Source organism: Symphalangus syndactylus, chromosome 20, assembly GCF_028878055.3.
Source record: "Symphalangus syndactylus isolate Jambi chromosome 20, NHGRI_mSymSyn1-v2.1_pri, whole genome shotgun sequence".
Lineage (NCBI taxonomy): Eukaryota > Metazoa > Chordata > Mammalia > Primates > Hylobatidae > Symphalangus > Symphalangus syndactylus.
In genome coordinates, this window is record NC_072442.2 from 67,668,106 (window position 1) to 67,692,182 (window position 24,077).

The following is a 24,077-nucleotide window of genomic DNA, read 5'->3' on the forward strand; positions in this document are numbered from 1 at the left end:
CTGTTTTCTTTTTAAATACAGTTTAGGGCATGGTGGCTCAAGCCTGTAATCCCAGCACTTTGGGAGGCTAAGGCGGGCTGATCACCTGAGGTCAGGAGTTCAAGACCAGCCTGGCCAACATGGAGAAACCCCATCTCTACTAAAAATACAAAAATCAGCCAGGTGTGGTGGTGCGCGCCTGTAATCTTAGCTACTTGGGAGGCCGAGACAGGAGAATCACTTGAACCCAGGAGGCAGAAATTGTAGTGAGCCAAGATCACACCGCTGCACTCCAGCCTGGGCGACAGAACAAGACAGGGTCTCACACCGTTGCCTAAGCTGGAGTATGGCAGCCTGAAACGCTTGGATTCAACTGATCCACCCACCTCAGCCTCCCAAGTAGCTGGGACTACAGGCGCAGGCCACCACGCCTACCTAATTTTTAAAATTTGTTTAATTTTTGTAGAGACAGGATCTTGCTATGTTGTCCAGGCTGGTCTCAAACTCCCAGCCACAAGTGATCCTTCCACCTCAGCCTCCCAAAGTGTTGGGATTGTAGGCATGGGCCAGCACACCCAGCCAGCTTCATTTCTGCACCGAACCTTTTATTTTGAAATGATTGAAAGATTCTCTTGCAGTTATAAAAAATAATGTGGAAAGATCTATGTACCCTTTACCCAGTTTTTGCCAATGGTAACATCTTGCAAAACTATAGTACAATGTAATAACTTGGATATTAACATTGACACTTTACTATTTTTTTATTTTTTATTATTATTATTATTTTTTTTTTTACTTTTTTTTTATTAATTTTTTTGCATACAAAAACAATAAACATTTTCTAAAAATACATACAAACAAAAAGATGCGTATCAAACATATTAGGAAGGTTGCACATGGGAAGTCGGGGAATAGAAATGGGGGGTGGGAGTTAAAATAAATGAGAGAGGGACTTTATATGGATCAGTGATAATAACTCAATCCTCTATTTGACAAAGAAGAGGGAGAAGGAAGAGGAAGAAAAAGAAAGTGGGATAAAGGATCAGAAAGGGAGGAAAATAGAAAAAATTAGAGTATGACTCCAGGGTAGACCTGTTTTGTTGTCACTGAGTTGGTTGGTTGGTCTGTCTGTTGTATTCTTCATGTTTCGCCAAGTTGGCCAGACTGGTCTCGAACTCCTAGCCCGAAGTGATCAACCCGCCTCACCCCCCCAGAGTGCCGGGACCACAGGCGTGAGCCACCACGTCCAGCCCCCACATTGCTTCTGGCCTCCGTGGTAGACCTCCCAGACGGAGCGGCCAGGCAGAGGAGCTCCTCACTTCCCAGACGGGGCGGCCAGGCAGAGACGCTCCTCACTTCTTCCCAGACGATAGGTGGCCGGGCAGAGGCGCTCCTCACTTCCCAGACGATGGGTGGCCAGGCAGAGGCGCTCCTCACTTCCCAGACGATGGGTGGCCGGGCAGAGGCACTCCTCACTTCCCAGATGGGGCGGCCGGGCAGAGGCGCTCCTCACCTCCCAGACGATGGGTGGCCGGGCAGAGGCGCTCCTCACCTCCCAGACGATGGGTGGCCGGGCAGAGGCACTCCTCACTTCCCAGATGGGGCGGCCGGGCAGAGGTGCTCCTCACCTCCCAGACGATGGGTGGCCGGGCAGAGGCGCTCTTCACCTCCCAGACGATGGGTGGCCGGGCAGAGGCACTCCTCACCTCCCAGACGATGGGAGGCCGGGCAGAGGCGCTCCTCACCTCCCAGACGATGGGAGGCCGGGCAGAGGCGCTCCTCACTTCTTCCCGGACGGGGCGCCCGGGCAGAGGCGCTCCTCACTTCTTCCCAGACGGGGCGGCCGGGCAGAGGCGCTCCTCACTTCCTCCCGGACGGGGTGGCCGGGCAGAGGCGCTCCTCACCTCCCAGACGATGGGAGGCCGGGCAGAGGCGCTCCTCACTTCTTCCCGGATGGGGCGCCCGGGCAGAGGCACTCCTCACTTCTTGCCGGACGGGGCGCCCGGGCAGAGGCGCTCCTCACTTCCCAGACGATGGGTGGCCGGGCAGAGGCGCTCCTCACCTCCCAGACAATGGGTGGCCGGGCAGAGGCGCTCCTCACTTCCCAGACGATGGGTGGCCGGGCAGAGGCGCTCCTCACTTCCCAGATGGGGCGGCCGGGCAGAGGCGCTCTTCACCTCCCAGACGATGGGTGGCCGGGCAGAGGCGCTCCTCACCTCCCAGACGATGGGTGGCCGGGCAGAGGCACTCCTCACCTCCCAGACGAGGCGGCCGGGCAGAGGCGCTCCTCACTTCTTCCCGGACGGGGCGGCCGGGCAGAGGCGCTCCTCACTTCTTCCCGGACGGGGCGGTTGGGCAGAGGCGCTCCTCACTTCTTCCCGGACGGGGCGGCCGGGCAGAGGCGCTCCTCACTTCTTCCCGGACGGGGCGCCCGGGCAGAGGCGCTCCTCAGTTCCCAGACGGTGGGTGGCCGGGCAGAGGCGCTCTTCACTTCCCAGACGGTGGGTGGCCGGGCAGAGGCGCTCCTCACTTCCCAGACGGTGGGTGGCCGGGCAGAGGCGCTCCTCACTTCCCAGACGGTGGGTGGCCGGGCAGAGGCGCTCCTCACTTCCCAGACGGTGGGTGGCCGGGGAGAGGCGCTCCTCACTTCCCAGACGGTGGGTGGCCGGGCAGAGGCGCTCCTCACTTCCCAGACGGTGGGTGGCCGGGCAGAGGCGCTCCTCACTTCCCAGACGGTGGGTGGCCGGGCAGAGGCGCTCCTCACCTCCCAGACGGGGCGGCCGGGCAGAGGCGCTTCCCACCTCCCAGATGGGGCGGCGGCCGGGCAGGGGCTACAATCCCAGCACCCTGGTAGGCCAAGGTAGGCGGCTGGGGGGCGGGGGCTGCCGCGAGGCCAGACCACGCCACCGCGCTCCAGCGCGGGCAACACCGAGCACTGGGTGAGCGAGACTCCGTCTGCAATCCCAGTACCTCGGGAGGCTGAGGCGGGCAGAGCACTCGGCGTCAGGAGCTGGCGACCAGCGTGGCCAAGATGGCGAACGCGTGCCTGCAGCGAAAAGGCAGGCGGTGGCGCGCGCCGGCAGTCCCAGGCAGTCCGCGGCGTGGGCAGCAGCAAGCCGAGTAGATTGCAGCCTGGGCCAGCGAGGGAAAAGAAGAAAGAAAGAAAGAAAGAGAGAAAGAGAGAAAGAGAGAGAGAGAGAGGGAGGGAGGGAGGGAGGAAGGAAGGAAGGAACTTTACTATTTTTTTAGATCAAAGGCATATTTCATACTTAATGGTCAAAATGATTTTCAAAAGATAGAAAAAAAATTTTAAAATAGAAGTCCAAATAACTAATAGATGAATACATAAATAAAAGTCTCTTTGTTTCAGCCCCTGGCCTCATTCCCTAGAGGAAAGCACTGTTAAAAACAAACCAGGGCTGGGCACGGTGGCTCACACCTCCCAGCACTTTGGGAGGCTGAGGCGGGTGGATCACCTGAGCTTGGGAGTTTGAGACAGCCTGAGCAACATGGAGAAACCCCATCTACTAAAAATACAAAAAATTAGCTAGGCGTGGTGGTGCACGCCTGCAATCCCAGCTACTCGGGAGGCTGAGGCAGGAGGATCACTTGAACCCAGGAGGCAGAGATTGCGGTGAGCCGAGATCGCGCCATTGTACTCCAGCCTGGGCAACAGAGCAAAACTCTGTCTCAAAACAAACCAACCAACCAACCAGGATTGAAGTTTCTGTTTTCCTATTTTCACATACACATATTTTCTTCAGCCATCTTATATGTGTATATATAGCCTACATTGGCTAAACCTGAGGAACACCACCAACATCAGATGAATCTCTCATGTCATATAGGCCCCAGGAAACAGGAAATAAGCATTCTTAGATCATTATAAGACTGAAGTAATGTGCTGGGCGCAGTGGCTCACACCTATAATCCCAGCACTTTGGGAGGCTGAGGCAGGTGGATAATCTGAGGTCAGGAGTTCGAGACCAGCCTGGCCAAGATGGTGAAACCCTGTCTACTGAAAATACAAAAATTAGCTGGATGTGGTGGCATGCACTTCTAATCCCAGCTACTTGGGAGGCTGAGACAGGAGAATCACTTGAACCCGGAAGGCGGAGGTTGCAGTGAGCCAACATCATGCCACTGCATTCTAGCCTGGGTGACAGAGCAAGACTCTGTCTCAAAAAGCAAACAAAAAAAGATTGAAGTAATGAATTTTATTTCAGTGGTGCCCTCTGCGGGGAACCTTGTTTCTGACAGTAGGGGAAGCTATCATGCTCCTGGTAGGAGGTTGCATCTTATTTCAAGCAGTGGGAAAACAGGACCTGGCTTTGCATTAGTAACTGAAGCAAGATGGTGAACTCTCAGCGTGTGTAAGGATCTGGTTGAGAAGGAGCTTTGCTCCCATGATGTTAAATTCTCTGATTATTGAAAACTTTTGTAAATGGTCATTAGTGAGCAAATTGTCTTTTTTTTAAATTCTATTATGAAAGAGTTTTAAACTTACGGAAAATAGGCAAGAAGAGTACCAAGAACTCCTGTACACTCCTTTGCCCAGAGACTATTCCTTTAGAGCAAAGGCTACAGCCCAGGATCACGTGCTTCACCCCATTCATCACAGTGCTCGTTTCTGTCCACCTGGTGCCGTTCCTCAGTCTTCCTGAACCTCCACGATTTTGGCGTTTGTGGAGGTTATAGGCTGATCATTTTGAAGAAAGTCTTTCAATGTGGATTTATGTTTCTGCATGATTAGACCCCACCTGTGTATTTGAAGCCTGAATGTCACAGACTCTGTTCTTTTTATCCTATTCTGTGTCTTTCTGTCCAGTTACTGGTGAGGTTACTGCTGTCCCCTTGAAGCACAAGGTGTTCCGGGTTTGTCTTGTTTTTTCATGACCCTGTAACTGGCCACATCTTCAAGGAGCGCTGCTTCCGTATAGTGGAGAGGGGTGTTTGGAAACGAGATCTGGGTGCTGGGTGTGCCTATTTCCACTAGGGTATTGCAGCTCCCAGACTTTCTCATAGGATAGAGCTAGGGGACTTGCACATTTATAGTTATTTCTGTATCTGCATCATATATCATGTTCACACAAATGCATCTAATTCCAATCTAACATCACAGGGTTGTCTTTTAAAAATATGACAAGCTGGCCATGCATGGTGGCTCACGCCTGTAATCCCAGCACTTTGGGAGGCCAAGGCAGGCGGATCACCAGAGGTTGGGAGAACAGCCTGGCCAACATGGAGAAACCCCATCTCTACTAAAAATAGAAAATTAGCCAGGCGTGGTGGCACATGCCTGTAATCCCAGCTACTCGGGAGGCTGAGGCAGGAGAATCGCTTGAACCCGGGAGGTGGAGGGTGCAGTGAGCCAAGATTGCACCACTGCACTCTAGCCTGGGCGACAGAGTGACAGAGTGAGACCTTGTCTCAAAAAAAAAAAAAAAAAGTTTCCCAGTGAAGAACTACTGCCAGAGATAGAATCTCCACAAAATGTGGCAGTATTAAATTTTCAGTGACTAGAATACAATTCTGAAGTGGGCTATGGCTTAAAATTCCAGGTTCTTCAGAGCTTCTATACACATCTCCTTTGCTATAGGACAGTGTCTGGAACGAAAGAATAAAATAAACAACATTTGAAACAGGGTCTCAAATAATTTTTTATCGGCTGGGTGTGGTGGCTCATGTTTGTAATCCCAGCACTTTGGGAGGCTGAGGCAGGCGGGTCATGAGGTCAGAAGTTTGAGACCAGCCTGACCAACATGGTGAAACCTCGTCTCTACTAAAAATACAAAAATTAGCCAGGCGTGGTGGCGTGCGCTTGTAATCCCAGCTATTCAGGAGGCTGAGGCAGGAGAATCGCTTGAACCCAGGAGGCAGAGGTTGCAGTGAGCCAAGATCATGCCACTGCACTCCAGCCTGGGCGACAGAGCGAGACTCTGTCTCAAAAATAATAATAATTTTTTATTATATAACATAAATAACATTTGGAACAGCGTCTCCAATAATTTTTTATCTCTACAACAGGCCCCAAATACTGAGTGTATACTCCCACGTCAAGCACTCTGCTGTGCTAAGTACATGAAAATCTCTCTTTTTTTTTTTTCTTTTTTTCTTTTTTGAGATGTAGTCTCACCCTGTCGCCCAGGCTGGAGTGCAGTGGTGCGATCTCGGCTCACTGCAACCTCCGCCTCCCGGGTTGAAACTATTCTCCTGTCTCAGCCTCCCAAGTAGCTGGTATTACAGGCGCCTGCCACAATGCCCGGATAATATTTTTTGTATTTTTAGTAGAGACGGGGTTTCACCATGCTGGCCAGGCTGGTCTTGAACTGCTGACCGCACATCTTAAATCTTCATCACAACCCCATGTACTGTTATCTCTATTTTATTATTATAGAAATTGGGGCTTAGGCCAGACTCAGTGGCTCATGTTTGTAATCCCAGCACTTTGGGAGGCTGAGGCGGGTGGATTGCTTGAGTCCAAGAGTGTCAGACCAGCCTGGGCAACATGGCGAAACCCTATCTCTACAAAAAATACAAAAATTAGCCTGGCATGGTGATCGCACCACTGCACTCCAGCCCGAGTGACACAGTGAGGCCCTGTCTCAAAGAAAAAAAAAAAAAAGGTCAGGTGCGGTGGCTCACACCTGTAATCCCTGTAATCCCAGCACTTTGGGAGGCCGAGGCGGGCAGATCATGAGGTCAGGAGATCGAGACCATCCTAACACGGTGAAACCCCGTCTCTACTAAAAATACAAAAAATTAGCCTGGTGTGTTGGTGGGCACCTGTAGTCTCAGCTACTCGGGAGGCTGAGGCAGGAGAATGGCGTGAACCCGGGAGACTGAGCTTGCAGTGAGCCGAGATCGCACCACAGCACTCCAGCCTGGGCGACTGAGCGAGACTCCGTCTCAAAAAAGAAAAAAAAAAAAAAAAAGAAAAAAACTGAGGCTTAGAGAGCAGTGCAGTAACTTATTCAAGGTCATACAATTAGTGATGGAGTCAGAATACAATCTAGGCCAGGCGCAGTGGCTCATGCCTGTAATCCCAGCACTTTGGGAGGCCATGGCGGGAGGACTACTTAAACCCAGGGGTTCGAGACCAGCCTGGGCAATACAATGAGACCCTGTCTCCACATACACCAAAAAAATAAAAAATCAGGCGGCCAGGTGCAGTGGCTCACGCCTGTAATCCCAGCATTTTGGGAGGCTGAGGCAGGCGGATCATGAGGTTAGGAGATTGAGATCATCCTGACCAACATGGTGAAACCCCGTCCCTACTAAAATACAAAGAAAAATTAGCCAGGCATGGTGGCATGTGCCTATAGTCCCAGCTATTGGGTAGGCTGAGGCAGGGGAATTGCTTGAACCCAAGAGGCAGAGATTGCAGTGAGCCGAGATCGTACCACTGCCATCCAGCCTGGCAACAGAGTGAGACTGTGTCTCAAAAAAAAAAAAAAAAAAAAAAAAGCCAGGCATGGTGGCACATGCCTGTAGTCCCAGCTTCTTGGGATGCTGAGGCAGGAGGATCACTTGAGCCAGGGGGGTCGAGGCTGTAGTGAACCATGATTGCGCCACTGCACTCCATCCTGGGCAACAGAGCCAGACCCTGTCTCAAAACAGAGTATAGTCTAGGGAGTTTGATTCTAGGAGCTATGCAATTAGGTGCTCAAAATTTGTTGAACATTATAAAGAACAAAAGTTGAGCAGAAAACTAATGGATAGTGAAGAAATACTTATTGACATTCTTCACATAGGATAGAGTTTTCAAATCAGAACTGATTTTAGAGAGATCACATCTACAGCATCCCCAGTAAGTGATGTCTGCTTCTGCCTGGAAGGTGCCAGTGACAGGGACCACTTGGTGCTTCCACAGAGGCCCCCATCCTGTTTTCCAGCAGGCTCGCACATCTGTGGATCTGAGACCTGCCCCTGCACTTTCCACTTCTGCATCCCTGTGCCTAGTTCTGACACCACATTGTGCCCACCTTTAAACAGGTCAGGAAAGGGAAGTTCTGTTCCTCTGCCAGGAACTCCTCTCCCGGAGAGCCATTTTCTCCCTCATTTCTTTCAGGTTTCGTCTCAAACCTCACTTACAAGCTTCCGTAACTACCTAAAATAGCACTTACCCCCAGTCATTCTCTTTTTTTTTTTCTTCTTGAGACAGACTCTCGCTCTGTCGCCCAGGCTGGAGTGCAGTGGCGCAATCTCGGCTCACTGCAAGCTCCGCATCCCGGGTTCACGCCATTCTCCTGCCTCAGCCTCTCCGAGTAGCTGGGACTACAGGTGCTCGCCACCACGCCTGACTAATTTTTTGTATTTTTAGTAGAGACGGGGTTTCACCATGGTCTCGATCTCCTGACCTCATGATCCGCCCGCCTCGGCCTCCCAAAGTGCTGGGATTACAAGCGTGAGCCGCCGCGCCCGGCCTCCCACAGTCATTCTCTATCCAAGCAGCCCACAGTCCCAGCTGACATAGATGAGTTTGTTCTCTGCCCACCCTGCCCCAGAATATAAGCTCCTTGAGGAGAGAACTGGTCTGTTTAGTTCACAGCTAAATATCCCCAGCCCTCTGGAAGTTCCTAGCACTAAAGAGATGCCTCACTGAGGCCAGGCGCGGTGGCTCACGCCTGTAATCCAAGCGCTTCAGGAGGCCAAGGCAGGCAGATCATCTGAGGTCAGGAGTTCAAGATCAGCCTGGCCAACATGGTGAAACCCCCGTCTCCCCTAAAAATACAAAAATTAGCCGGGCGTGATGGTGCATACCTGTAATCCCAGCTACTCGGGAGGCTGAGGCAGTATAATCACTTGAATCTAGGAGGCAGAGGTTGCAGTGAGCCAACACTGCACCACTGCACTCCAGCCTGGGCGACAGAGCAAGACTCCTCACACACACACAAAAAAGATGTTTCATAAGTATTTGTTGAATGAATAAATGAATGAAATGGGCCAAGTGTGGTGGCTCACACCTATGCTGTAATCCCAGCACTTTGGGAGGTTGAGGCAGAGGATCGCGTGAGGTCAGGAGTCCAAGACCAGCCTGGTCAACATAGGAAAACCCCCCTACACACACGTCTCTACCAAAAAAAAAAAAAAAAAGGTGCTTCAAACACCGTGACACAAGGAAGAGAACTAGAAATCATGAATGGTGAGGCCAGTGACACAGATCTGGAAATGTATGGCTTCGAGTCCATATGCAGAATTCTTCCGTCCTTCCAGTGTCTTGCTTTTTACACAAAATATGTCCCACCCCACCTGTGGGCAGGACTGAGGAGGCGGGAGTTACATCAGCGGCAGGAGCCTCTTCCATTTTTCCTGCTTTTTCTGTTCCAGATGAGACAAAAGGACCCAGTGAAAGGAATGACAGCAGATGACTAAAGTCGCCTTTCCCCCTCTGCACTGTACGTACCAAATTTCTCACTGCGTGTCACAGAAGCTAAAATCAGTTTGGGTTTCAAGGCCTCAGCAGCTCACTATGGAGTCAGCAAACCTATTCCTCCTTCCCTCTAGTAATGATGGTTGCCACGCTTAATAGCTCTCCATTTCCACTAGGAGATTATGGCCACTGGGACATTTCAGGGACGTTTTCCAAAGAACCACCCAGATAGAGACATGGACAGGGAGGGTGGTAAGAAGTGGACGGGGGTGGTGGATATAGAAGGGAAGTTCATCTGCTGCTAATCACTCCTCCTGTCTGGCAACTTGATCCATCTCAAGTTGCAGCTGTCATGCTGGGCACTCCCTGGCCTTCCCACACCAGCGCCAGCTCCCAAAAGCTGCCATTACCTGTCCTTCCCCCTTGGAAAACTTGACGGCCAGACAGCTTTTGTTAGCACCCACTGTTGTGTCTGGTGCTTCATTTCCTTCCTCTTTATACCCCCCCGATCCCGTACTAAGCTGCCCTCATCACAGGTGGCATCTTTCAGCTGCTGGGAGGGTGTTTCTGCCCAGGTCACAGGGCCAGATTGGGGGCCCCTTGTTTGATGTTGTCACCCTTCCCCAAGCCCCTTCCGTTAGTGCTCGGTGCTGGTTTCCCAGTGCCCTGTACACCACCCAAGTCATGGGATTCCAGCAGCTCAAAGCAGTCTTAATCACTGAATGAAAAACCTGGCTGTGCTCCCAATTAGGCTCAGAGAGAAAATTACTTTTGCAAATAAAAACTGGCCTCTAACACTAAGGGTAAGGAGGGCCAGGATCTCACTAGCAGTGATGCCAGGCCCTGCTTATTCTCCCTGCCCCGTGTTCCTAAAGCAGCTTCTGGGAGGCAGGAGGGTGGAATTAGGTGGACTGCTGTGATGCCAGCTTCTCAGTCACTGCTCGGGCCTTAGTGCCCTCCCCCACTCCCTTCCCCACCCACCCACTGGCTTCCCTCCTCCTTTTGAAATTCCCCATTCATGATGATTTACAGCGTTTCTGTTTTCTCCTCTTGCTTCCTTAATACTTTCATTTTTCTTCTAGTTTTGCAAGACAGTGGTCAACAGGAAGACCCAGCAGCTCCACCCTCCCAAGTGACAGGCCATCTTCGGACGCAGCCGTTCTGTGCCCATTCTTCAGGCAACTTTCGATTCCTTACTGTAGCTAATTCTAGATGCCCTTTAATATTGTGAACAAATAGACCGTCTGGTGTTACAGAGCCCGCGTGTGCAGGAGCCTGCTCCTCCGAGATGCGTGGCGTGTAGGTTGCTGTATTTACAGCTCCTCCGTCTCTCTCCATTGTGTTCTGACCCATTTCTGTGTGTGCCCCCGACCTTTATTTCCAAGTGACATTTTCAGTCTTATCAAATAGCTGCCTTTTGTGATGTGGTGATTTAAATGATTTAAGTTCATTTGTTCTCAACCTTGGGATAAACTGAGGTATTTTGCTTCCTGGGCAGATCTTTGCAATTTTGAGTGCTCATATGGGGAGTGGGAATGAGCTAAAGATACAGTGTCCCCCCACCACTTCCACAAAATAGCAATGTGGTTTTGCAGCTCTGACTTCTGCTCCCAGTAACCCATCGTTAGGGCACTCTAGCACTATGGAGGTACCCAAGGCTCAGTCAGTCTCTATTTAAGAAAATTTAACAAATACGAATAACCCTGCCCCAATCACTGAATCTCTAGTTACTACTCTTAGAAACACCTGTGGCTTCTTGGCCCTCCTGTTGCCCGCTCTGAATCTCTCTGCAGAGTCTACAGAATTGCCCCAGTCAACTCTCCACTTGGAGGGAATTGTCCAGTGTGGCCCCTAGAATTGAGTCACCCCCTAGATATCAACTGTCCGACCCCGAGGAGCTCTGTAAGTCCCTGCTCCTCCTCTTCCCTTTGGGGCTGGTGCTGCCACTCAGCAATAATCCTCTTTTCTCTGTGCTTTCTTAGGTCCCTGTCCTCTGTCTTTGAGGCTGGTTAGGACGCAAGAGTCCTGATCTTTCATGCTGCACAATATGAGCATGCAAAAAGCTTTTTCCAGCAGAACATGTTCCCTTCGTCTCCAGTTGCCGGAAAGGAATTTGGGGATCAAGAACTTAGCTCGTCCTACCCCCATGTTGAGTTCTGCCCTGGAAAACCCAAAGCAAGTAGTGATCATAGTACAGGACCCGACCAAAGTAGTCTGGTGAGAAGTCCAGGCTCCAGGGGAACAGACGCTGCCCAGTGTTCGTAGCTTCCTACAACTTGACAGAGCCTGAGGTTGCCTCTTAGTGGGAGAATCAGAGAGAGCTGTAGTGTCACCTGACATTCCCCAAACCTTGTGAAGCACATTGGCGTAAATGTGCCGTGATCCCAGCCCACGCTAGCCTGGGTGCATCTGCTAATGAGAGACCAAATCTTTGTCCGGGAAGCAAGAAGTGGGTGGGAGAATGTATCCTTCTGTTTTTGTCAGTTTGTTTGCCTTACTCATTTCTAAGTGCAATAAGGGAGTGTCTCACAGGATTGCACCTGTGGCATCCTGATGGACGCTTCCCTGTGGCCCTGGGACAAGGGTGGACAGACTCAGACCCCCAACATGGTTAGCTCTGACCTTCATTCAGGTCCCGTTGGAACCAGATGTCTTGTTACAGGCAGCTTCCTCTGTGTGAGTCTCCTCACCTTGAGGGGTCTTTAGTAATGCATCTGGGTAGCATCTCAACTGCTGGTAGCATTCATCTGACTTGGAAAGTTGGAGAAGAGGCATTCTTACTGGAGAAAAATGTCAGTGTTTTCCTATAAGCTCTGTGTTAGCTATTCATTATATTTGTGCTTAAAGACGTTCCTTCATTCATCAACTAGGGGAAGTCCAGATGTGGGTTATCTTGAAAGAAACAAACTGACATTCTAGGCAGACAGTTGTTTATGTGTTCTGAGGGTCAGCAGCTGTTAAGTCTCCTTCCTTTGGCTCTTGAGACTCACACATATCACTTTAGCCCTAGCAAGGCCTCCTCCCACCTCCACCTGTTGCCCCAGTTGAAAAGCATCCATTATGAGCTGAGGTCAGCCTGGATCTGGAACTCCAGCCCACATAAACATAAAGGAGGATGTCCCTGGTCTGTTCCCCACGGATGGTGTTGCTGCTGGGCAACAGTGTTGGCTTCTTTTAAGTACCCCCTTTCCTCCTCACCCACCTCCAAACTGACTAGCACTCAGAGGGACTTATGATAAAGGTTCACTCCAGGGGCAGTACCTGTGTGCCATGCCCCTTCACACCAGCTGCTTCCATCAGAATTCCAGGGTCACAGCCCCAACAGAAGCAGCAGTGCCTCTGTAGGAGGGTGCTGGGGTCTGGCCTTCTCATGCAGAGAGGTCCGGGACAGGGTCAGTATCGTGGGCATGTGTATAGCTTCCCAATTTCTTCTACAGTTCCTGCTGGGACTCCCTGACTTACTTTGGTTGGTTCCTAGTGCTACTTCTTTTACAAACTACACTTTGTAGAATTGATTAGATTACCTTGTTTATTTAATGTGAGTTTGTGCCTTTTTGTCTCAATCTTCCAATACAGGTATATTGAGAAAAAAAGCAGTCTAATAAAATCCTAGACAGAACTTTCTGGAGTCCAGTTTGGTGATGTCCATTTTCCAACTGTATGTATCCTCAAACTTGCACTGATAACCCCCATTTTACCAGGGCAGGATTAGGAAGAGGTACAAAGATGTGTCTGAAAAATTTTGCACGTGGATTTCTGCATATAATAGTCCCTTGTCAGTTTACTTACGCAAACATTGCACATCTGAATTGTAATTTGGCCGTTTGCTACTGGCAGGATTTCCTTTTGCTTTTGTCTGCTTCCTCTTCACATCTTCCTCTTTATCCACCTTACCAAACAAGCAAAACATTTACTTAAAGTAGTTTTAGGCCGGGCGCGGTGGCTCACACCTGTAATCGCAGCACTCTGGGAGGCCGAGACGGGTGGATCACCTGAGGTCAGGATTTGGACACCAGCCTAACATGGTGAAACCCCATGTCAGCTAATTTTTTTTTTTTTTTTTTTTTGAGACGAAGTCTCGCTCTGTCGCGCCGGCTGGGGAGCAGTGGCGCAATCTCGGCTCACTGCAACCTCCACCTCCCGGGTTCAGGCGATTCTCCTGCCTCAGCCTCCCGAGTAGCTGGAATTAACAGGCGCGCGCCATCAAGCCCAGATAACTTTTGTATTTCTAGCAGAGACCGGGTTTTACCATGATGGCCAGGCTGGTCTCGAACTCCTGACCTCAAGTGATCCGCCCGCCTCGGCCTCCCAAAGTGCTGGGATTACAGGCATTGAGCCACCGCGTCCCGGCCTACGTTTCATTTATTGACGGCTAATTTTGTAGGAGTCCAGGAATCCCCAAACGTCCCATATGCAATAGGTAATCCAATCAGTTCGGAGCAGAAAGCCGCCTGAAAGTGGGCGTGGAGAACGGAGGCGCTCCAGCAGCGGCGTAAGCGCCACGGGAATGGGGAGATTACCTGCAGCTGGGGGGCGGGGGAGACCGGATCCCAGGCAGGACAGTGGCTAGGATGCGTGTCCCCACCCCCGACCCTCGTCTGACCCCTGGGTCTCTGGATGGCGGGGAGCCGGGGCGAAGACAACACAAGGACTGGACCCTCGGACCCCTCACGACTGGGACGGAGGCTGCGACTGCGGTGAAGCGACAACTTCCGCCGGAAGACGGCCCCTGGCGCGGGGCAGGCTGGGAGCTGCGGACGGCGGGCGCGGGCTGGGCCGGGTCTAGTGACTGCCGCGCACCTCGCGTTGTCTGGGGCAGTGTTGCGTCGTGCGCTGATGACGGACCCGACACGCCCCCTTTACGTCCGCGAACCCGTCTTCGTTCAGCCTCTCGCAGCTTTGCGCTCGTGGGAGAGTCCCGCCTCCTTCTGCGAACCGCACCACCCAGAGCCCGGGGTACGCGGAGGGCGCGTCTCTGACGGAAGCCGGAGCGGACGGTCGGAGTCCGGAAGAAAAACAGTCCGCGACCGCGAGGAGCGTGAGACCGGCCGACCGCAGGGCTGCTCTGGCCGGGACCCGCTGGCCGGGAGACGCGAACCTGCCGGACCACCGCGCGGGGACGACGGCGGCCATGAGCTCTCGGAAGCTGAGCGGGCCGAAAGGCAGGAGGCTCAGGTGAGGGCACCCTGGCGGCAGAGGCAGGCCTGCTCGGGGGAATCGGCGCCCCTTGGGCTGCGGGCTGGGGGTGGACGCAGATTGGGAGACGAGGCACCAGACCTCCGTGACTGCCTTTGGTTCAGGGGCGCTCCCACCTTCTCCCACGCCTGTGTCAGGTGGGCTGTGTTGGGCCCGAGCCTCGCGCCCCCTCCAAGCCGAGGCCGCCAAGCTCGTTCCCACTGGGGCGCAAGCAGGCGTCCCGGTTGCTTTTTGGAGAGGACAGCCGTGTGGGGTTGTTTGAGGTTAAAGACATAACGAGGCCGTCACCCTTCGGCTCTAGGTTAGAAATCTTGTTCCTACTTTCCATCAGCACGTCGGCCTGATCCCATGGTGAACCCCGGGAATCCGAAATCAGATTGAGATAAGATCCTTTAGGGAAGTGACTTAGCCTGGTCTGTTGCCTGCTCTTTCACGGGGAACAACGCTAATCGCCCACTTAGTCTAAGTCACGATGCTTGGATTTGCCGCTAATCGTAGGATTTGAGAGTGGGAACAAGAAATCCGGACTTCTGCTCTCCATCCTCTTAGAGTGAGTCTGGGAGAAGTCTCTGAGTAAAAGGTCTTTGTTCCTTAAGCCTCTGTCGGACAGCAGGGGGAGATCGTAAACAAATGAAGCTCAAAATCTCAGGCCGAGTGCCTGGGAAGGTGGTTTCTGTATAGTGTTGTTTATGCTAACAGGGAGGGACAGGAAGTTGCTTTAAACTGGCCAAGAATTTCTTGAAGTGCTTTTGAGAACGTCGACCTCTAAGAACAGGGTCTGTTGGAGGAGAGATGTTTTGGCATCATCTGCCCTTTTCTCCCATCCCCCTGTACCCTCTGCCATTCCAGATCTCCAGCTGCTGCAGGTATTCCTCATCGTGTGCCTAGGACTCATGCTAGGCTGTTCCTGGTCTCTGCAGGGTCTGCAGCTCGTGCCTGCCCTGTGCTCCGCACAGTCTGGGGCTTCTTGAAGAGCTACTGTGACTGACTGTTCCACTAAAGACATCTGTAGGTCTCTCTTTCCTGAGCCTCTGACTGGATCCAGTGTCACTGAGGCCCCGATCTAGTTTTCTTGCTTTCCTAAGACTTGTAAGCTGAGGTGGAAAATGTTATCCAACTGATGACTTTTCCCGAGAGAGTACTCTTTATTTTTCACGGAATACTACACAGACATAGAACATAGACTCTTAAGAGAGATGTCGAGAAACCTGTTACTTAAAAACTCCTTGGCCGGGCACGGTGGCTCAGGCCTGTAATCCCAGCACTTTGGGAGGCGGAGGTGGGCGGATCACCTGAGATCAGGAGTTCAGGACCAGCCTGGCCAACATGGTGAAACCCCGTCTCTACTAAAAATACAAAAATTAGCCAGATGTGGTGGCGCACACCTGTAATCCCAGCTACTTGGGAGATTGAGGCAGGAGAACCGCTGGCATCTGAGAGGCGGAGGCTTCAGTGAGCCGAGATCATCCCGCTCCACTCCAGCCTGGGCAACAGAGTGAGACTCAGTCTCAAAAAAAAAAAAAAAAGGCTCGCTGAAGTGCTTGGCAAAATTGGTTTGCTCCAGGGATCTGCTAGGGAGGAGAGAGGAAGGGAATATGGTGGTGGTATCTCTTTTATTTTTTAAATTCCTCTGCCCTTGTAGTGCTGAGGCCTATCACAAGGTGAAATCTGAACCCCTAGGATCTTCCTGGTGGTCTTAGGAACACTTGGGGTGAGAAGTAGGGATTGGAAGTTGCTAACTGAGCCATAGATGATCACGGAGGGGTGTGGGTGGCTGGAGGAGCTGATGGAATCAATACATTCCTGGCAGTTCAGCCCCCTAACCCTTCCCTAGCCTGACCTGAAAGTCTTGGGCTCCCTTTGGCAACTCTGCTATATCAGCAGCACCAGTGCTGCCAGGTGTGGGCGGCTGTGAGCCTGCATGGAGGACCCAGTCCAGGGTGGGGATTTCTTGCTTCAGCAGAGAAAGCTGAGGACGGACAGCTGATGGTTCAGTATCCCCATTCCCTCCACCAGCACAGAAACCCACATTTCCCATTATGAGTGTGGCAGATTGCAGTGACATGAGCAGGCCTAGACCCCGTGCACTTTTTTTTTTTTTTTCTTTTGAGACAGAGTCTGACTCTGTCACCCAGGCTGGAGTGCAGTGGCGCGATCTCGGCTCACTGCAACCTCCGCCCCGCGGGTTCAAGCAGTTCTTCTACCTCAGCCTCCAGAGTAGCTGGGATTACAGGCGCCTGCCACCATGCTGGACTAATTTTTGTACTTTTAGTAGAGACAGGGTTTCACCATGTTGGCCAGGCTTGTCTCAAACTCCTGACCTCAGGTGACCCGCCCACCTCGGCCGCCCAAAGTGCTGTGATGACAAGCGTGAGCCTTTGCGCCCGGCCAACCCCGCGCGCTATCTTACCCTCCTTCCTCCATGACTTCCCTCTGCATCCCTTCCACAGCATACACGTCGTGACTTGGAACGTGGCTTCGGCAGCGCCCCCTCTAGATCTCAGTGACCTGCTTCAGCTGAACAACCAGAACCTGAATCTTGACATATACGTCATTGGGTAGGTATCTGCAGGCTCCTTCGCCCATCCCTGACCAGTCCCAAGTTTCCCTGTGGGAACCACTGTGACCTGCCCTCCTCCGCTCTGGAGTCTGAAGGCTGGGAGCTTTCAGCCTGCTTCAGGGACAGTCCCATGTCTCTGGTCCTGGGTCAGCAACGGCAAAGGGGGCTGGAGATCAGCAGGCAGGGGAGGGAGACCTCATGGCCATCAGAACTCAGGGCTTGAAAGTCTGTGAAGACAGTATTAAATATCTGTGGCAGGGGAAGTAGCCTGGAGGCCAGGCGCCAAGCCTCTGAGCTGGCATGGTCAGTTTGCAGGAATTGAACTCTGGGATCATAAGCCTCCTTTCTGATGCTGCCTTTAATGACTCGTGGAGCAGTTTCCTCATGGATGTGCTTTCCCCTCTGAGCTTCATCAAGGTAACTTGCCAGTTCATGGGCACTTGACAACTGTGTTTTCACATCTCCACTGACCCCTGCTTGTTTGGTCTGATGTGTTCCTCTTACTCCTACTCAGCCTTTCATGCTGTTTCCCATTTGTTTAAAGGGCTAAACCTCACTTCCACCTGGACCCCTGAGGCTGCTGCCTGCCTTCGCCTTTCTGAGGGAGCTGGAGTCTCCAGGGGTTGGGTTAACACCTGGATATGTTTCAGCTTGGGAAGATTCTGAGGGGAGGTGCAGCAGGGCTTGTCAACACCTCAGTGCTGGCCCCTGCCCCAGCCACCAGTCTCTACTCAAAATGCCCATCCTGAAGTCTCTGAGTGTAATCATACGGCTGTCATTTATCAAGTGCTTACTTGGTGTTAAACATCATAAGTAGCTCTTTATATTATATATGTTATTTTAAAATCTTAACAAGTCTGTTGAAATAGAGGTATTTTACAGAGAAAACCATGGCTCAGAAGTCACATGCGCTCTCTGGGATTTGGATCCAGATCTCTCAAACGTCATAACCCAAGTTCTTAACTTCATTGCTATGCTGGTGAACTCTAAGACTGACAGGTCTTAGACATGGCTAGCCTGCTGGTGTCACAGGGTATCCTCAGGTCATAGGGACGTGCACTTCAGATTCTGGGGGTCCAGAGGTTAGGAGAGGGGAGTCAGGTGTGGTGGGTACTTTGGGCGGCCTTCTTAGTCTGAGAGACCAGTATACTCTGGGGTGTCTTTAGACAGTAGGAGAGTCCACAGGAAGGCCCCGGGTTGCCAGATCTTCACCTTGGTTCTGCCCTGCACACCTGAGGGATGAAACACACTCCCATTCACAGCACCTGGTATACAGCTGCTTAGAAATACCAGAATTCCCTCTTTCCCCTTCCTGGATGACTCTTGTTCTTCAGAATGGATTCTGTCAGCCTAGTTTGCCTGGGGGTCCTGAGGCAAGAGCTGTGTGTCCTTTGGAGGGGGAGCAGAATGGGGAGGAAATAATCTAAGGTTTAGAACTCCTGCTGAGGATAGAAAACGCCAGCCCGAGTCCTTGGTTCTCTCCACATCAAACCCAGAGGCCTCCTTCTGTAGATAGGGAGCTAGATCCTTATAGAGGACAGAACCACTTCTCTCTCACCCGCCACTCCCTTCCCAAGACTGCAGGCCTCCTTGCTTCTCGGCTGACTGGCAAAGGATTGGTAGGATGGAATTGAGCCAAGGAAATTAGCTCAGCTTGTGGCAGAGACACAGCCCTTTCTACCCATGTGGCCTACTGAGATTGGGAGGCCAGACTGAGGGCCTGGCACCCAAAATGAATGCCCTTCTTTCCCCAGCCAAGAACCAGGGTGGGTGGGTGAGCTCCGTGTGAGCCTCTTATTAGGTGTGCATTTGCCAGCTATGGACTGAGAAGGGCTGACCCCCTTCCAGTGCTCCAGGGCCCCCGGCCACCTCCTGCTAGTCCTTTCCTCGCTTCTCCTACTTCATTTCCTCCAACTAGAACTTTCCCTAGAACTCTCCTGCTTTTCCCACAGCCCCACCTTTTCTCCCAGTCTAACTCTGTCCTGCCCCGACCCCACCCTCCCTGCCCCCACTTCCCTGCTGCTCCTTCACAAAGTGAGCCAGTGTCTTTGTGGTGGAACCCAGTGGCCAAAAGCTGCTTTGTGGGTGAGGATTAAGCCTGAAACTTTTCCTGAGTCTTTATCAGTCCCCTTGCTTCAATCCTGACCCTGGGAGTCAGCCCCTCATGGTCCAGCCCGTCCTCCATCCCTGTTGTCATGTGTGCTTGGGTGTGGGAGAGAGAGAAGACTGGGGAGGAAGGTAGGCTTGAGGACACATCTGTAGCAACCTCTGGCCCACCTGAAGTTCTGATGCCTCCCTTGCCCAGTGCTGGGTTTGAGGTCCCCCTGCTTTGACTCCGCTATGCTAGGGCTCGTGGCCTGCAGGATCAAGTTTCATAATTCCTGGAAGGCCCCAGTACACGCTCCCCACCCGGGGATTTCCTCCTTGGCCTCCACACTTCATTCTCCGGAAACAGCTCCTCGGGTGCTGGTGGTAGACAGCCTGAACCTGAGAGGGAGAGCTGCTGGCTGCGTCCCATTCCCACCCCACCTTTTGCAGCTGCAGATAGTAGGGATCTTGGCAGTCCTAGCCCTTTGATGTTGTTTTACAACACAGGTAGCCCTACTGGTTCCTTAACCTCCCTAAATCTTAGTCCCTCATCTGCAAAACAGGGACGGTGATTCCTTACAGGGTTGACAGGAGGAAATGAGAGAGGAGGCACTTGAGCACATGTTAGCTATTCTCCCCAGCCTGTGAGCATGTGTCCTTACCCACTGGCATTCCATGGGTGTTGCCTTCATGGACACCCAGCTGCACGCAGTATATAGTTATGGGGTTTGGGGGGAGCATTTTCTTATTTTTTTTTCACTGAGCTATAATGTACACAGAAAAGCATGCAGAAATTCAGTGTACACTTTGATGGATTTTTACATATACCCGTGTTACCATCAGCCACATCTAGAAAAAGAGCAGGCCGGATGTCGTGGCTCACGCCTGTAATCCCAGCACTTTGGGATTCCAGAGGCAGGGAGATTGCTTGAACCCAGGAGTTCAAGACCACCCTGGGCAACATGGCAAGACCCTGTCTCTACAAAACAAACAAAAATAGCCGGGCATGTTGGTGCACACCTGTGGTCCCAGCTACTCAGGAGGCCGAGGTGGGAGGATTGCCTGAGCCCAGGACGTCGAGGCTGCAGCGAGCCATGATCGCACCACTGTACTCCAGCCTGGTAGACAGAGCGGAATCCTGTCTCTAAGTAAAAAGGGAGGAATGGGGGCAGATGGTGGATAAAGAACATTTCCAAGGAGAGAGAGAGGAAGGGAAGGGGATAAAGAAGAGCATTTCCAGCATCCTGGAAACCTCTCATGTTCCTTCCTTTTAAGAATGCTTGGCCGGGCGCAGCGGCTCACGCCTATAATCCCAGCAATTTGAGAGGCCAAGGCAGGCAGATCACCTGAGGTCGGGAGTTCAAGACCAGCCTGGCCAACATGGTGAAACCCTATCTCTACTAAAAATACAAGGCCTGGTGGCGGGCGCCTGTAATCCCAGCTACATGGGAGGCTGAGACAGGCGAATCACCTGAACCCAGGAGGTGGAGGTTGCAGTGAGCCGAGACCGCGCCATTGCACTCCAGCCTGGGCAACAGAGCAAGACTCCGTCTCAAAAAAAAAAAAAGAATGCTTAAACCAAAAAATAATAACTTTCAGATAATCCCCACAGCATCTATGAGATGGATTCCTGCTTTATCAATGAGAAAATACACTGAGAAACTTCCTCAATGTCAAATACTAAGAATCAGAGCCAGGGTTTGAACCCAGCTCTAACTTCAAAGCCAGTCTCCTTAGCCTTATCTTCTCTTCCCGCCACCCCCAGGCCCAGGAGCAGAATCTAAACCCTCAGCCCCCAGAATGTATCATTTGGCAGCTGAGGAGAAGAATGGAAAGGCTTGAAACTCTGAGATTCAAACTGGGATATCATAGACCCTGGAGCAGGACACTGCATGCAGCTGAGGGCTCTCTAGAGTCCCTAGCATGGGGCTTGGAAGGGTTGCACTTGGCCTGTGCGGTTTAATGAGCGACCTTTGCCCTCTCTCTCCTGCAGGTCTCCCATGTCCGTATGCAGGGGATCCTCTTACTGGTCTTTGCCAAGTATCAGCATTTGCCTTATATCCAGATTCTGTCTACTAAATCCACCCCCACTGGCCTGTTTGGGTACTGGGTAAGGACTGAGCTATTGTCTGAGTCGTGAGCTGGGAAGGGCTGGGAACTGTGGAGCTGGGCAAAAGAAAAAGGAAGTGAAAGGAATCTTGGTCCTCTGTCCAGCCCAATGCATGTTTGTTCTTTTGCTTCAGAGTGATCTTGCTATCCCTGAGGCCAGGCGAGGCGAGCTGGGCCCTGTGCTTGGAGAGATCACCCTGGGAAGCTTAGCTACTGTCCCTAGGAGACCCTGCGGGAAGTGAGACTGTCTCCCCTTAGGTCTAGGATGTGGAAAGAGGGGTGTGTCCAACCCAGAGTAGCTTCCCACTCTCCTGTTGACCTGTTCTACCAGGGGAACAAAGGTGGAGTCAACATCTGCCTGAAGCTTTATGGCTACTATATCAGCATCATCAACTGCCACCTGCCTCCCCACATTTCCAACAATTACCAGCGGCTGGAGCACTTTGACCGGATCCTGGAGATGCAGAATTGTGAGGGGCGAGACATCCCCAACATCCTGGACCACGAGTGAGCCTGGGTCTGCAGACTGTTCCCTGCCCTCTGCCCCATGCTGACCCCCACGAGTGAACCTGGGTCTGCAGACTGTTCCCTGCCCTCTGCTCCACGATAACCCCCACGAGTGAGCCTGGGTCTGCAGACTGTTCCCTGCCCTCTGCCCCACGCTGACCCCCACGAGTGAGCCTGGGTCTGCAGACTGTTCCCCGCCCTCTGCTCCACGCTGACCCCCATGAGTGAGCCTGGGTCTGAAGACTGTTTCCCGCCCTCTGCCCCACGCTAACCCAAGCCGGCATCCTCTGCCCCGTCACGGATCCCCCAGCCAGGGTCATCAGTGTTCTGGCTCCCACCCTCTCCCTGCCCCTTCCCTGGTGCCCATCTGCTGTCTCCCCTTGCTTTGCCTGCCTGGGGTCCCCTTCCTTCAGCCCGTTTGTCCTGCCTAGAAACCCTGAACACTTGGGAACAGGTCAAGGACCTTGTGGCTCCTGAGGTCACCAGGAGGGCTTCTCAGCCTTTCCTCGTGACCAGTTGAGAGGAAGGAAGGGCCACGGCCTGCTCTGTGTTTGCCAGAGCAGGCTGTTTGGTAGGTCTCTTCGGTTTGAATGGTGGTTTAGGAGCCATGAGAACAGTTCTAGAGGACCCACGCGTACCCTGGCGTCTCACCTGCCCCTCGGGCTTTCTGTGCCCCAGCAGCCCTTGGGTTGAGCAGGCTGAGCCACCTGGTGATCTCCCTTCTCTGGCTTCATCACAAATCCTCAGGCTGCCCTCCTTTTTTTTCTGAAGCCTCATTATCTGGTTTGGAGACATGAACTTTCGGATCGAGGACTTTGGGTTGCACTTTGTTCGGGAATCCATTAAAAATCGGTGCTACAATGGCCTGTGGGAGAAGGACCAGGTATCAAGTGAGGGGAGGGTCCCAGGGGGTGATCTGAGCCCACGGTGGGGGCCATGTGAGCTGTGCAGAATGTTGCTAGATGCCCTTGTTGCTGTTTTCCTTTGCCCAGGTCTGGTGGGGGAGGCTGTCTAGCAGGGCTTCGCATCCAGGGGTGAGGCAGCCACGCCTGCCAGTGCCTGATCTTCACATGGAAAAGCCAGGGTAACAGCCCCTAGGTGTGCTTTAGAATAGGGAGCCAGATACAAAGCATGAAATGAATTATTTAAAAAAGAAGAATAGGGGCCAGGCACGGTGGCTCATGCTTGTAATCCCAGCACTTTGGGAGGCCGAGGTGGGTGGATCACCTGAGGTCGGGAGTTTGAGACCAGCCTGACCAACGTGGAGAAACCTCATATCTACTAAAAATACAAAAAAAATTCGCCGGGTGTGGTGGCGCGTGCCTGTAATCCCAGCTACTCGGGAGGCTGAGGTAGGGGAATCGCTTGAACCCGGGAGGCAGAGGTTGCAGTGAGCAGAGATAGCGCCATTGCACTCCAGCCTGGGCAACAAAAACAAAACAACTCCATCTCAAAAAAAAAAAAAAAAAAAAAAGAATAGGGAACCAGAAGGGCTTTGCACCAGGCACCATCATGCATCAGCCCATCGTATCCCTGTCGTCTTTCCCATCCCCAGCCTCGTTTCCCTCCTGGAGGGTGAGATGCCCCTTTGGAGGACCCTGGCTCCCCCAGGTTCCCCTCTGACACTTGTCTGCTAGTGACCTCCTCTAGAGATGGAATTCCAAGTCAGGTCCCTGCAGTCTAAGGACTGGGAAACAGCAGACAGCTGCCTCCCCTGGGCCTTGGTAATGTTTCCGAAAGGATTCACCTGCTTTCTGGTGGGAGTGGGCTGCTGAGTAGTCACTGGGGCAGTGAGGAAGTGGAGTGGCATTGCTTGACTCTTGCCCCATTTGTGACTGCATGTGCTGACCCCTTGAATGGGGTGTGGTGCTGGGTCACTGGGTCGAGACTACTGGGAGACGGGGACTATGACTTTGTCTGCAGCTCAGCATTGCCAAGAAACATGACCCGCTGCTCCGGGAGTTCCAGGAGGGCCGCCTACTCTTCCCACCCACCTACAAGTTTGATAGGAACTCCAACAACTATGACACCAGGTGAGGAGGAAGTGGGGGGCCAGGAGGTCTAGGAAGTCAGGTTACACTGACCCTGCTGGCGTGGGAGCTGTCTCAGGATAGAAGCGTTAGGGGGGCAGGAATTGGTCTAGCCATCCCCTCTCCAGAGTGGTACCTTCTGTCCACTTCATGAGGTGCTGACTGGGGGAGCCGTCCCAGGTCTCAGAGAGAGTGGGAGGAAAGCCAGTGCCAGCAAGGGCAGGAGAGGTGTGTG

The 24,077-nt window shown here is 52.5% G+C and overlaps 2 protein-coding genes and 1 long non-coding RNA gene across 7 annotated transcripts in view; 2 read left to right on the plus strand and 1 right to left on the minus strand.

The window, feature by feature from the left end:
• PITPNA (phosphatidylinositol transfer protein alpha) overlaps positions 1-12,971 on the plus strand; it is a 49,650-nt gene extending 36,679 nt beyond the window's left edge. Inside the window, exons 11-12 of the mRNA XM_055256371.2 lie at positions 9,310-9,377; positions 10,435-12,971. Coding sequence (XP_055112346.1) covers positions 9,310-9,354 — 45 coding nt within the window. The 3' untranslated portion in view covers positions 9,355-9,377; positions 10,435-12,971. The remainder of the gene's footprint in view (positions 1-9,309; positions 9,378-10,434) is intronic.
• Positions 722-14,076, minus strand: LOC134735304 (uncharacterized). Of its 2 annotated transcripts, none has more exons than XR_010118380.1 (4): positions 13,873-14,076; positions 13,142-13,241; positions 4,487-5,586; positions 722-3,111 (listed from the first exon to the last, which is right to left on the minus strand). It is a non-coding gene; the product is annotated as an uncharacterized lncRNA (long non-coding RNA). The 2 variants fall into 2 exon arrangements; XR_010118381.1 differs by lacking the exon at positions 722-3,111 and adding an exon at positions 8,946-9,053 and having other exon boundaries at positions 4,182-5,586.
• A 38-nt stretch (positions 14,077-14,114) lies between these two features.
• MYO1C (myosin IC) overlaps positions 14,115-24,077 on the plus strand; it is a 54,237-nt gene continuing 44,274 nt past the window's right edge. Inside the window, exons 1-7 of one of the 4 annotated variants that reach the window (XM_055256354.2) lie at positions 14,115-14,527; positions 16,999-17,106; positions 17,417-17,525; positions 21,190-21,306; positions 21,637-21,812; positions 22,584-22,695; positions 23,736-23,845. In XM_055256354.2, coding sequence (XP_055112329.1) covers positions 14,484-14,527; positions 16,999-17,106; positions 17,417-17,525; positions 21,190-21,306; positions 21,637-21,812; positions 22,584-22,695; positions 23,736-23,845 — 776 coding nt within the window. In that variant the 5' untranslated portion in view covers positions 14,115-14,483. Of the gene's footprint in view, positions 14,528-16,998; positions 17,107-17,416; positions 17,526-21,189; positions 21,307-21,636; positions 21,813-22,583; positions 22,696-23,735; positions 23,846-24,077 lie in introns of those variants that run through there. The other 3 variants (XM_055256344.2, XM_055256345.2, XM_055256346.2) reach the window with 3 other exon arrangements.